General features: G+C 56.9%; 2 protein-coding genes across 2 annotated transcripts; both read left to right on the plus strand.

Moving 5' to 3' along the window:
- Positions 1-44: 44 nt before the first annotated feature.
- LOC119512900 (translation initiation factor IF-2-like) lies at positions 45-3,163 on the plus strand. The gene is made up of 2 exons (XM_037807731.1): positions 45-177; positions 2,518-3,163. Exons 1-2 carry the CDS (start codon positions 173-175, stop codon positions 3,125-3,127), a joined length of 615 nt encoding a protein of 204 aa, XP_037663659.1. The 5' UTR covers positions 45-172; the 3' UTR covers positions 3,128-3,163.
- On the plus strand, positions 2,964-12,845 carry LOC119512164 (BRCA1-associated ATM activator 1-like). Its single transcript, XM_037806651.1, is given in 15 exon segments — positions 2,964-3,219; positions 3,647-3,792; positions 6,687-6,841; positions 8,250-8,396; positions 8,771-9,053; positions 9,056-9,212; positions 9,513-9,631; positions 9,989-10,059; positions 10,162-10,501; positions 10,680-10,753; positions 10,982-11,060; positions 11,192-11,290; positions 11,422-11,526; positions 11,529-11,587; positions 11,923-12,845. Coding segments are annotated over 14 exon segments (2,415 nt in total). The 5' UTR covers positions 2,964-3,219; positions 3,647-3,737; the 3' UTR covers positions 12,595-12,845.
- Positions 12,846-13,752: the final 907 nt, after the last annotated feature.

Here is a 13,752-nt window from a genome sequence, read left to right on the forward strand (position 1 = left end):
GCGCCCGCGGGCCGACTGGCTGCGCTCCCGGAGTGACTTGGCCGCGGAGCCGGGCTGAGCCGGAAAAAGGGCCGAAGCGATGCAGTGGACCGCGCCTGACAGTTTGCAAGGGGCTTCCGCCGCCGTTATCTTAGAAAAACTGCACAAGCCTGGGAGCTAGTTGCCCCGTAGGATGAGGTTAGTAGGAGGCGCAATAATAAACAGGAGGCAATTATGAAATATTTACTGTTAATTTGAAAGAGAGAAGTGGCTTGTACAACCAATAGGCTACTGTTTTTGAATACCTGACGTGTAGAAAATTGCTTTCCTTAATCCCGGATGTTAGGCTCCAAGGCTCGGATCTAGCCCACGAGAACATGAAAAAATAGTCATTTAAGAGTTTGTACGGCACTCAATATATAGAATGAAGATATTTAGGGGCATTTGGCTCAAGGTAAAATAAACAAGTGCTCTATTCATTTACTCAATTATTATTAGCGGGTATGGTTTGCAGGTCTCTAGGCCACTTACTCTGCCTAAAGCGGCTGGTGCATCACCTCTAGCACCTTCACCCTGCTTCGTTTGCTAGCTACCTGACATTTATGAGCTATCAGAACATTGTGTGTCTACAGCAGGAAGCCTTCTGTTCACTGCTATATCCCCATTGTCTAAAACAGGGTCTGGCACATAGCAGGTGCTTAATAAATACCTGATGTCTAGCAAGCACATTAATTTCTCATGTGCCTCAGTTTACTCATATGTAAAATGGAGAAAATAATGATACCCACCTCAAAGGGCTGTTGTGAGGATGAATCAGCTGGTACCTGTAAGTGTACATGTACCTGCACAGGTGCCTGCCCTGAGTAAACGCAATGTGAAGGTATTATGTGATGAATGGATGGGCTTCACAGAAGGGGTTGGTGCAGTGTAGCTGAAAGAATGTTCTAGTTCTGGTACAACCACTTAACACGAGGCATGGCCCTCTTTTCCTTAGTTTTCTAGTATGTACAAGAAAGGGAGGTGAGCTAGACGGTGATTTCAAGGCTGTGTCTCCATGAGCCAGAAGACCGAGTGGGCTGGAGATTAGGAACCACAGGTATAGCAGTCTCCATTGCCCAGTGGAGATGTTCTGAGCTTTTGGGGATCGAATGAGATAACAAACCAAAATTCAGCAGTGTCTGGCACATAGAAAGCACCTCAAAAAAATAGCAGCTACGAGGCAAACCCTTTGTAGCTAGCTTGGTAACTGGATGCTTTTTTGAAATAACAGAATTGTATTTGTTTGGAGATGGTCAGTGTCACTCCTTGACTCTCCTCTGCTGTTAACCCTGTTTTCTGAGAGGTACCTGGCACAGCCTGCACCCCGGGCCCTGGTTCCTTATCTCTACCTTCTCTGGTGCACCCCAGGAGGATAGCAGCTCCACCCCCTGCCCCTCCCACCATCCTCAAGCACTGCTCACCTGCTTAAAGCCCCTCAATTTCTTCTCAGAGTATCGCTCACTTGGTCTGGAAGGGCTTTCTACCAACCTCCTGTCCCCACCCGCCCCTGGGCCTCTTGGGCTCTGTGCCCTTCCAGCTTCTGTTGTTTTATTCACTTTCTCTTATTTTATTATACTGCCAGGGCATGCCTACAACCTTTTATGTGTGATTTGGAGTTCCAAAAACTTCTGAAAACCTTACACAATTCATTTCTTGGCAAAACTTGTTGTGACCTGAACTCATTTGGAGGCGAAAATCTGACCTGAGGCTATTTATGGTGTTCATTCCACTTGGAGTGTGTAGTGATGGGTTTCAACACGGGACTATTGATGCATTTGATTATGGGGTGCTGCCACAGACCCTGCTGGGATTGTCACCTGACATACAGTGGGTGTGTACCCTGTAACTTTTCTAAAATCTGAAAATCTAGATTCTGAAACCCACCTGGCCCCACAAGATTCAGATATGAAATTGCAGTTTATATATAACAATGTAATGTCTATAATATATGTAGTATACAGTATATATATAATGTAGTATAGTATACAGCATACTTATACTGTATAACAATATACTGTAAACTATACTATTCAACTCTGGCGCCAGGCTGCCTGGCTTGGAATCCCGGATCCACCAACGTAGTAGCTCTGGGGACCTCAGGCAAGTTCCTTACCCTCTCTGTGCCTCAGTTTCCTCACCTGAGAGGATGATAATGATACCCACCCTTCTGGAGTTTCTGGGAGGATCACAGGAGCTTATGTGAAGTGAAGCTCTTGGCACCCACAACCACCCAGTCAGCTGAGCATGAGCATGTCCGTTTCACAACGAGGAGCTCAGGTTCAGGGAGGGCAGCTGCGTCTCAGCCCTTTTCACCCAAGTGGTTGTAAGCCTGGGCCGAAGTGGGGAGGGTCAGGGAAGGGAGCGTCCGCGGCGGTTCTTCCTGCCGGAGTCAATGCTTTTGAAGTCTCGTTTTTACTTTACTCTCCATGGGAATTCTGGTATTTCATAGTGCATGTCTGGTGTTTCCCCGAAAATCTTGCTGTAAAACTGATGCTCTAGGGAGATGCGCCTCGTTTACCCACTGGCTTTGAGAACCGCACAGCCGAGGGTCCCTGTCGACCCCGTTTGGAGACTCTGCAGCCCAACGCCCAGAGTAGCAGCTGCCGCCCGGCGCCGGGTAAGGGGACAGCAGCTCCCGGCACGTGCTTCCGGACCTGACCGGCGAAGCCTCGCCCCTCGCGCTTGCGCCCCGCCCCTTTCGGTAGCCCCGCCCCCGGCACGTACCACCGGGCGTCCTGGGGGGGGGGGTGAGGGTTGGGGCGGCCCGGTCGGCGCCAGCCTGCCGCACCCCCGTCTCAGCCTGGGCTTGTTACCCCAAAAGAAGGACTTTATAGGGTCGCCATGGGTCGGCCCGGAGGGTCGCGCCTGCCCCCCACGCTCGCCGTCTCCTGCCTGCAGCCCTCAGGACCCCCGGGGCTCCCCGAGTGCGCTCCTCCAGCCCCGCGCAGCCCGGAAGGGGCGGGGCCTGCGCGGCGGAAACTCTCCGGCGTGTGAGGCGCGTGTGCGGCGGGGCGGCCTCCCGAGCCCCGCGGTCCCGCTTCCCAGCGGCTCGGGCCCGCACGCTGCAGGGGTCGGGGCGCATTGCCGGGAACGCAGCCCCCCGTCCTGATCCCACAGTCACCTTCACCCCGTGCGCTCGGAGACGCAGCCCTCTGACCCCAGGACCGACAGACACACAGACACCCCAGTGCGGATCGACAGGTACCCCGGTCACCGCCCCGGCTGGGCGCAGAGGCACACCCCGACCCGGGGAGGGACAGACAGACGCCCGCCGCTGATGGAGGGGCTGACAAATGCAGCCGGCTCTGATCGTGAAGGGACAGACAGACACTGTCCCACTGGACCGACCCCAGCGCCCCCGGCCTCTGCCCCCCCAGTCGGGGCCCCCTGCCGCCCCCCTTCCCGCGGAGTCCGAGGCCCTCAAGGGCCCTGGTGGGGGGTGGCCGACCCCCGCCGCCTCCTCCCCGACCTGACCCAAGTTGAGGCCTTGCCGGGTCTGAGAACCTGGTCCGCCGGCAGCTCTGGGGTCTGTCCCAGGCCTGCGCAGGTGTCCCGGCCTGGGGCGGGGGCAGGTGGGGTCTTGGTCCTGAGCCTGGCGTTGGGGTCTGCCCTCACATGTCCTTCGCAGGAACCCCCGGCCTGGCCATGGAGCCCCGAGTGCTCCCGGCTCCTCCCGGCTCTCTGCGCCCTCCTGGCGGATCCCAGGCAGCCGGTGGCGGATGACACCTGTCTGGAGAAACTGCTGGACTGGCTTAAAACGGTCAACGGAAGCAGGTAAAGATGTGGGTGCCACACGGGGTGTGTGCAGAGGAGTGTCTGGGACGGGGCGCACAGGGACCCCATCCGTCAGTCCTTCACTCCAGTGAGGCAGGACTGGGTGATTAGGAAAGCTCAAGCTTGCAGTTCTTACTGTTTCCCCAGCCATCAGCGTCCTGTTATACTCAGTTATGCCAGGTGGCTGCAGAAGGCACCACAAGCTTTTTGTTGTTCCTGTTACTTTTTTTGTTTTTGTTTTTGCTTAAGAAATAAGGTCTGTTTTCTTTCTGGTTACAAAAGTAACCCGTATTCTTTAAATAAAACTTAACAGTACCTAGGAGTGAAGAGGAAAATTGAGCCGCCATCCACATTTTTAATTTTCTTCCAGCCTTTTTAAAGTATTACTTTTCTTCTAAAAGTGGGTCAGTCATTCTGTACATGTACAATCTGGTGTCTTGCTTTTTTTCTCTTACCATTATACTGAGCATTTTCCCCCTGGAACATGTTAATTTTATTGACTGCATGTTATTTACTCTAGATATGGACCATTTAGTTATTTATTATGGTACCATTGTTGGATATTTATGTTTCTCATTTTTTATCGTTATATAAGTGATGTTTTCATGACTGTAAATATGCTTGCATGTAGATGTTTGACAATTGCCCTAGGATTGAGTCCATGTCATTAATTTCTGCTTTCATTTTTCACTTCCTTCTTCCTTTGGTTTACCCCTTTCTTTTACTTTCTTTTGAGTTGAATGTCCAGGTAATTCATTTTTCGGTCTTTCTTGTTTTCTGATAGATGCATTTAAAGCTGTTGCGTTTCTCTGAAAGTGTCACCTTATCTGTTTTGCTCTACAGTGATTTTGTTCCATGCTTTTCAGTATACTTTTTTTCTTCACTCACAAATTATTTAAAAGGTATCTTTTAGTTTCACAATGTTTTTTTTCCTGATGTTTTTTATTTTAGAGTTCTAATTTATTGCATTAGGGTTAAGACATATAATCAGTATGATATTGATTCTTTTATATCTGCTGAGACCAATTTATTGAGGCAGAGTATACAGGCAATTTCTGCAAGGGTTCTGTAGATTTAGATGTAGCTATATGGTATTGATTTTTTGGTATTTGTAGTATCAATTGTGGCTTATTTTGTAGTAAAAAAAAAAAAAAAAAGTCATTAGCTTTACTGAGATAAATTTTATATACCAGGCAATTCACCTATTTAAAGTATACAAGTGAATAGATTTTAGTTTATTTCCAGGGTCTCACAGCCTCTACTACAATCTACTTTTAGAAAGTTTTCATTTCCCCTAAAAGAAACCTTGTGCGCATTAGCCGTGGGTCCCTTCGTGGCCCCCCACCCCCACCACACATACTTGATTTTTCTAAGCGTTCTGTGTAATGACCAGAATGTAGTTTTCATACTTTTTTGTTAGTTCAAGCTTATATTGCTCAGACCCCTATATTCTTGCTAATATAGCTGCTTAATGGATTGTTTCTGAAAGGTGTAAGAATCTTAAACTAAGACTGGGGATTCAACAATTTTTCTTTGAAATTCTTTTTTTTTTTTTTTTTTTTTTTTCTTTATATATTTTTGAAGTTAGGTTAGATACTCACAGGTTTAGGACTGTGCATCTTCCTGGTGATTTGTTTCTTTTTTCAGTGAACAATGGCTTTCTGTTGCACTAATCATGCTTTTTGCCTTAAAGTTGATTTTAACTGATACTGTTGCCACATCAGCTTTTTTAAAGTTAGAATTTGCCTACTCTATCTTTTACATCCCTTTACTTTCAACCTTTCTGTGTTCTCCTGGGTTTTTTTTTTTTTTACTTATAAACAATATTTTGCCAGATTTGTTTTCTAATATAATCTGAGTAGCTCTTTTAACAGATAAATTTAATGTTTCATGTAAAATTACTGTTTCTATTTGAACTCTTTTATCATATTTTTTTGTATTTTTTTTTTTTTTTATCCCTCTGCCTTATCTTTGTTCCCTTCCCCTCCTTTTCTGCTCTCCGCTGGGTTGATAAAGCTTTGTTGTGATTGTTTTTAATCTTTCCACCTCTGGTTTTAAAGTTATACATTCCATTTGATGTTCTTTAAAGATAATCACTATGGTTACCCTTAAATTTTTGATATGAACACTGGATAAAAAAAAGTTTGTAGTTAATTAGAATCTCTATCCTCTGCCCAGACAACGTAAGGTTCTTAGAGCACTTTCACTTCAGTCCACAGTGATCTTCCATTTATTATTGTCTAGTATTTTAGTTCTATCTTGTCTTAAAAGCCCTCAGAAGTGCTGTTTTTGGATTTTCTCCCGTGTGTGCCTTTCCTTGCCCTGCCTCCCTCTCCTCCCCCCGTTCACTTTCCTTCCCCCTGAACCAGGTTCAGGTTCGAGTTGTTCCCGCCTCGAGGGTCTCTCAGTGGTCAGCTCGTCCACTCTCACCTCAGACCGTCTTCTCCTTATCAGTGCTTGTGAACAACAGCGCTGTTGATTACAGAAATTTGGGATGCGGGTTCTGGGACAGAGTGCCTAGTCCATTGCACCCCATTGCGTTACGTACTGTCAGTTTAAGGAAAGAGTATCAGTGTGATATCATGTGATAGGCCTTTGGTTTTCGCTCACGTTTCTTTCTCACGATCGGCGAGACAGCTGTTTGTTCAGACTTGTTGGCCACTTGTATTTCTCACCCACATCCTTTACCTGTTGTTGAGGTGTTGATTTTCTGGTTTTCCCCTTTGCTGAGTTAAAGTTATGAATCCTTCTCCTGTTGTGTGTGCTGCAAGTATTTTCTCCCAGTTGACCCGCTAAAGCTGACACCTTGAGTGAAGGGGGCTGGGAACTGGTGGGGGGCAGGCAGGCCCGTGTCCTTGGTGACCTCTCTCCTCTGCCGGGCGTGTCGTCCCCAGAACCCAGTTTTCTGGTGCCGCAGGAGAACCCCTGCCTGACGGAGCTGCTGCTCCACACGCTGAAGCTCCAGGACACGAGTCCCCGAGTCCTGTCCTTCCCGCTCCGCCTTGCAGGGGTATTTGCAGCCCAGGAGGACTGCTTCCAGTATCTCCAGGTGAGCCTTAGCCTCCCACCCGGGCGACCTGAGAGGTGGGCGGAGCCTCTCTCCTGCAGAGACATAAGGCATCTTCAGGTGTCACCGTCCCTAGGTCTTAGATTCCTGGCTTGCCCTGGTATCTTGGCAAATCCTGCAAGTTTCTTGTTCCTGGGTAACCCCACTTTGAAAACTCACCAGAAATGATGCTGGGGCTAAGGAGTGAATTTTCTTGGAGTAAGAAAGAACCAGAATTGACTCAGCTGACACTTACCAGCCATATGATCTTGCTCAAGTTCACTACCCCTCTGAGCCTCAGCTTCTTCCTGGGAAACAGATAAGAGTTGCACCCTGGGGTGGTTGTGAGTGTTAGATGAGACCCCACGTCAGCTCAGTCCTGCTGATGAATGAAGATGAACGAGGATTTCTACACAGCAGCAGGATCTGAGCTCGGGGCTGTGTGTCATACAGCTTCAAGCACCCCAGATGGGACATGAGTTGAGTTTAGAGAAAGGAACCAAGAGGGAAAGTCAGGTGGGCCTTGTGGGCCACTGCCCAGAATTAGAATTGCATCCTTGAGTGATCAGAAGCAGAGTTCCCAAGCCCCATGTGGTCCCTTATCTGGAGCATATGATGATGGAAGGGTTTCCTGTCCCACGAGGGTAGTGGCCCCCATGGCCTGGCCTGGCCTGGCCTGGGCTGGGTTCATAGTGGAGACGAGCAAGGATCTGAGAGGACAACTCGCCAGTGTGATCTCTAGCTAATGAGAAACCCAGGCCATCCTGTGCGCCGTGCTGAGATCTGGTGGTGAAAGTGAGTCTTCAGTGTTTGGGCAGGAAATGTAAGACAGAGTGGGATGGTACCACAGGGCATCATCACGGCCACCTAGGAGGAGTCAGCTGTGTGGCAGACGGGAAGGGGGTGGGGGAGGGTGTGGCTGCACACCTGGGTGGGGGAGCGGGGCCTGGCAGGCAGTAGCTAGATGCCGGGTAACTGGAGCCTCGGGGATGTATAAATCGAAGTGGGGGCAGGGAGGGCACCTGGGAGGGGAGGGACGGTGCCCTGGAGGACCCTGAAGGCAGCCAGCGATGGGGACATGTTGGTGGTTGCTGCAGACAGTCGTGCCTCTGATGATGAGCTTGGCGATGGAGCCTCTGGGGGAGGGTTTCTGAACCGAGTAGCAATGGGGTCGCCAGACCTTTAACATCCAGCGTTCCTCCTCCTGAAGCTCTCTGCTCCGGAAAGCGGGTCCGCTGTGCCATGGCCGCCCCATGCCAGCACTTGCGGACGGCCACCCTCCTCGCAGGTGCCCGGGGCTGGCTTCTCTGTGTGGGCAGCCATGCAAATGGGTCCCACAGGCGCCGCCAGCCTCTCCTGAAGAATGCCCTGTGACGGGCTGCGCACGCCACTGCTCTCCCTTTGTTCCCAGCAGGGGCAGCTGCTGCTCGGGCTCTTCGGGGAGGCCGGGCCCCTGGGCAAAGCGGCCTGGGGCATCCCCAGCGTGCGCAGCGGCTGGGCCCAGGGCCTGTGCTCCCTGGAGCAGCACCCCAGCGCCCTGCAGTTCCTGGCCGACTGCGGTGAGTCCCACTCCCCATCAGGCACTCCCTTCTCATCCCGGCACCCCGGGGTTGGGATCGCTGGGGTGGACACGCGAGGGGCCGTGGCTGCCCAGGCAAGGTGTCTGGTAATCTTGGGCCTGTAACCCAACTCGGAGCTGGGGTTGCTTCTGGCTCCTTTGTAGGCCAGCGGTCGGACGTCGGCCAGCGAGGCCGGTCGGAACCAAGAGGAAGTCCAGGTGGGAAGTGGTGGGGTCCCCGGGAAACCCCTGTGCCAGCCGGTCCCCTGCGCTTGGGCAGAGGGAGGCCCTGCGGCTTCCCGGGGAACCGTGGCAGCAGCACGGCCTGTGCTGGCTGAACTCTCTTCTCTTTTCTTCCACCCACTTGGCCCCCGGGTGCTGTTGACACCATCCTCTCCCTGCAGGGAGACCCCAGCCCGTTTGTCGCCTCAGCCGCCAGCCAGCTCCTGGTGCGCGTCCTGGCCTTGGCCCTGCACGGCAGCACTGGGGAGCAGCCCCTCGACGGGCCCCCCTGCGCCCAGAGGGTTGTGGGCCACCTCGAGGAGTGCCTGCGCTCCCCGGCCACCCCCCAGGTCATATGAACGCTGGATGTGCTGACTTCCCTGTTCGGGCGCTGCCAGGGCCCCTGGATCCAGGTCCTGTGGGTGCGGCTGAGCCCCCCGTGGCCCACCTCCTGGAGGAAGACCCCGTCCCGGCCGCGCCCGTGCTCGTGGGCCTCCTGCTCAGTGTGGCACAGTGAGGTCCTTGCGATGCTGTGGGAGGTGCCGAGTTGCCTTGGAGCAGGGGCACCTGGGTGTGTGTCGGGGGAAGCCAGAGGTGGGGAACGGGGGGTGACTTCTCCAGGTCCCTGCCTGCAGCTCCCCTGCCTTTCGTTCCTCTGACTGTGACCTCCTGGTGTGAGCCCTGAACCGGCTGGGACCCATCCATGCAGGGCCCCTGGCTTTGGGGGTCCTGAAACTTCATGGCTGGTATGGCCCTGGTCAGTCAGACGTTGACGGGGCCTCCCAGGAGGGTGGGGCCAGGCAGCGGGCTCCCAGGCACGGTGCCCCTGAAACGAGACAGCAGTCGGGGACAGGACCTGGCCCAGCAGCTCCCCTCCCGCCCTCTCCCCTGCAGCCCTGAGCTGGCGGATCCCAGCCTCCACCAGGAGCCCACAGGGGCAGAGGATGCCCCTGGGGGGCAGAGGACGGGGGTGCAGAGGTGGGAGGATGGGGAGCACGGTCTCCCTGGATCAGGTGGGAGCACAGCACCAGCTGGCTTCTAGCTTTGGGGTCCGGGGTCCCCAGCATTCAGGAGGGAGGAGGGAATGGAGGGTGGGTGGCTGGCCCTTGGAGGGGAGCTGCTGGGCCACCCGGCCTCCCCCACCCAGTGAGCTGGTGAAAGTGCAACACATTTACAGGGTGTGGGGAAGAGCTCTCGCCCGATGGGAGACGAAACCTGGGAGCAGACCCGGGGTGCATGCAGCCACCCCAGGACTTACCTCTCCTGGCCATTCCTGGGGTGTCTGTGTCTGGCTGTGACCCCATCCTGGAGATCTTCTAGAACGTAGAGGTGGTGCCCTGGTGTACCCTCCGAGCCCCCGTCCCTGACAGGAGCAGGGCCAGCCTTGGCAGTCCTGGCGTGTCCCCCTCTGAGCCTCAGTCCTGCCACACGCAGGGATGGGGTCAGGGCCCCGGGGACACCTGGAGCTGCTCCCCCATGCGCTGCGTGCTCAAGGGCGCCATCTCTGGTCTCTCCAAGGCCTGCTGGACGCAGCAGGTGACAGCTCCACAACGGTCACCACCCTCCTCTCCTCCAGGTCATCCTGCGTGGGCCTCCCGTGCCAGACCCTGGCGCAGCTGGAGGAGCTGCAGCCCCCGTGGGTGGGGCCCGGATGGGGACAGGCCTCCCCGGAGCAGAGGCCACCAGCCCCACAGCCCCCGCTGAGCCCTTGCCCTGGCCCCAGGCGCCCCTGCTGGGGGCTGTGACGACGACACTGCGGTTCTGCACTGGCTCCGCGGCCCCTGCCTCCAGCATGGGGGGCCTCCTCTGCGAGACCCTGGCGGGCTGTGTCCGGGTGCAGCGAGCGGCGCTTGATTTCCTGGGTGCACTCTTGTGGGGGACGGGTGAGCGAGGACATTTTCCTTCGTGGTTCGGGAACTTCAGGGGGCGGGCAGGGGTCAGCTGACCAAGGAGCATTTAGTGGACGATGATGTCCTTGAGCCTCTGCTCTGAGGTGGGGTCCCTGACGCGGTACCCAGGGCCTTGGGGGTTGGGGTGTCCCATCATGAACCTCTGCCCCAGGCCCCCAAGAGCTGGTGACTCTGGTGTTTGCCCTCCTCCTGGAGTACCTCAGGAGCCCTGACTCCAGCCCTATGGTAGGGAGATGGCGGTGAGAGGTGGGGACGAGGGGGCAGGAAGGAGGAGGAGGGACAGGGGCAGCCTCCTGCAGTCAGAGGGGACGGGGCCTTTCCAGCAGGGGCCCCCGGCTCACCTCTGGGTGCTGGTCCTGCCTTCCAAGATGAAGTCAGGGGTCCCTGGGGCCAAGGCGGGGTGGGGGGAGGCAGAGGCCTGGCCCTGGCCCCACAGCCCTGCCCGCTTCCCAGGTCCTGAAGAAGGCCTTCCACGCCTCGCTCCAGTGGCTGCTGCACTCACTGGGCCCCCAGACCCAGCTCTTCCTCACAGGTAAGCCCAGCCCCTCCCAGGGGTGAGCTGAGCACACGGCTGGCGGGGGCAGCTCGGGCCGAGGCTTGTCCTCCTGGGCTGTCTGGGACGTGTGACCTGAGGCCGCCCTGATCCGCCCCTCGGCCCCGCAGAGCTGCTGCCCGAGCTGCAGAAGCGTCCGTGCAGCCCCTGCTGGGAGGTGCGCGACTCAGCCCTGGAGTTCCTGGCCCAGCTCACCAGGCACTGGGGAGGTGCGTGCCAGGCGGGGGTCTGGGGGGCACCTGGGGGTTGAGCAAGGCTGTGGGGTGAGGGGCTGCAAGGGCAAGGGGGGCAGCCAGGCCCAGCCCCTCCTCACGCCACCTCATGCCGCTTGGGTCTGCAGGGCGGGCCGGCTTCCGACAGGCCCCCCTGGCCTCAGAGGTGCCTGAACTTGCCGAGCAGATGCTCCACGACCCCGAGAGCTACGTCCAAGCTGGCGCGGTGGCCGCCGTGGGCAGCTGTCCATGCAGGGGCTACACGCCATCCCCGAGGCCCCGGAGGCCCAGCAGGTGGGAGTGCAGGGAGCTCTGGGGCCACGGGCTGATGGGTGTTTGGGTGCCTGATCCACCTGCTGGCCCGTGGGCTGGCGGGTGCCTGGCTGCTCCCACGGGGCGGCCACTCAGCGAGCCAGGGACCCGGTGGGCATCCACATGCCTTCTCCATCGGCCCGTGCAGCAAACAAGCAGAGGGAAAATCGAGGGTGGGGGGGTTGGTTCACGGGCCGGGGCCAATCCCCAGACCCAAAACCACGTAGCTGGGCCCAGCTCTCCCCGCTCTGTCCCCCGCTAGTGTCCTTGAGTCCGCCCGGCTGCTGACCTCTGTCCCCACTCTCTGTCCCCGGAAGAGGCTGCTCCTCGAGCTCCTGCACATTCTCTCCACGGACTCAGAGAGTTTCCCCCGCCGGGCTGTGATGCACGTCTTCACGGAGTGCCTGCGGGACGGCCACACCAATGTGCCCAAGGACAGGGAGCAGTTCGTGGCCAGCGTGCTCCGGGCGGCGGGCCGCGACCTGGACTGGGAGGTCAGGGTGCAGGGCGTGGAGCTGGCCCTGGCGTTCCTGGCCCAGACGCTGGGGCCTCCTGGTGCCAGCTGCCCCTGTGCCGTAGCCCTGTCCGGGGCCGCCCCACCCAGCCCCCCAGCCCCCGCAGTGCTGCAGACGCTGTGCTGGGCCCAGTTCTTCGAGTTCACTTTTCGTACCTTGTTTGACTGTGACTGGGCTGTGGCCCGGAAGTCCTGCAACCTCCTCCTCCTGCTGGGGGCCACAGTGGACCCCTGCGGCGCCAGCTCTGCCAGCGTGGAGGCGGCCCTGCGGAGCTGGCAGGCAGGCGGGCAGGGCCAGCCCCTGGGGCAGCTGGAGCCCGAGGCTGTGGTGGCCGTGCTGCGGTCCCTCGACCTGGAGGGCCTCCGGGCCACGCTGGCCGAGAGCAGCGACCACGTGGAGAGACGCCCCCAGTCCCTCCTGCAGGACATGCTGGCCACCGGGGGCGTCCTGGAGGACCAGGCTGACTGCTACTGAGGGGCCCTGGCCCCCACCAGCACACCAGGGGACGGACCTCCCACCAGGACAGCAGGGGCCCACGGGGCTGCCCTGGGTCCCCTCTTGGCTCCTGCCATCCCAGGGCTACAAGGCGCCCCCATCCCAGCCCAGCTCCACAGGGGCCTCTGGGCAGCTGGGACCAGGGAGAGCAACAAGAGGGAACCCACATTGTGATTTATTATTAAAGAAATGGCTTATTTTCTACACAGAATAAATGACTTCCGACAGAGTCCCCGTGTCAGCACTCGGTTCCAAGGCCGGCAGGTTTGGCTAGCACAGGGCCCAGGGGACCCCCTCTGCGGTGCTCCCTGCAATGCTGTTGGTTTAGAGAAGTTCTGGGAACACATCACTACCTCACCACCCAAGGGACCTGCCCCCCTATGCCCTCTCCTGCCTCTGGGGCAGCCTGGCCACACTCCTGCCCTCGCTTGGTGATGACTCACCCATCACCAGCTCTGACCCGAGTCCTGCTGTGGGCTCTTGGGTGGGCCTGGCTCCCCGTGGTTCCGAGCCTGCCTCTCAAAGGGCTGGGCCAGGGGACCTGGATGGCAGGATGGCGGGAGGGCTTGGGAACTCTGGGGGATTCCCCTCACCAGTGCGCTCCTCTCAGTCAGTCATTCAGCAAACACTGTTGAGAGGCCCTGAGCGGCCCTTGCTGGTTTCTAGGGTGATGACTGAGCCTGCAAGTTATTCCTCAGGGAACTGTTTCCTCACCTGTGAAGTGGGGGAACACCCTTCACCTCCAGAAGTAGGCATCCGTCTCCTCCAAAGCACTGGCCCGGTGCTTGGCAGCATCACACCTGCCCCTCGGGTCTGCTAAGGGACCACATGGGCGCCAGGGCCCCACTCAGGCCGCTGAGGGGAAAACCACGGGTGGCTGAGCCTCCCGGACCTAGGAGGAGCCCAGTGCTCTCTGAGACAAGCACAGCCCCAGCTGGTGGAAGCAAAGCCTTGTCAGGACCAGCTGACCCCAGGCCTGTGGGGGAGGAGCGGCCAGCACGGGGAGGGTGTCACCCACCTACCCACCTATCCACCCATCCACCCATCCCCGGCGCAGACCTCGTCCTGGGCGGAGGGGCTGAGCCCACAGGTGGAAACACCTGCACCTGGGAGCCCCGGGAGATGTGCAGGTTCAGA

This window comes from Choloepus didactylus, chromosome 17, assembly GCF_015220235.1.
Source record: "Choloepus didactylus isolate mChoDid1 chromosome 17, mChoDid1.pri, whole genome shotgun sequence".
Lineage (NCBI taxonomy): Eukaryota > Metazoa > Chordata > Mammalia > Pilosa > Megalonychidae > Choloepus > Choloepus didactylus.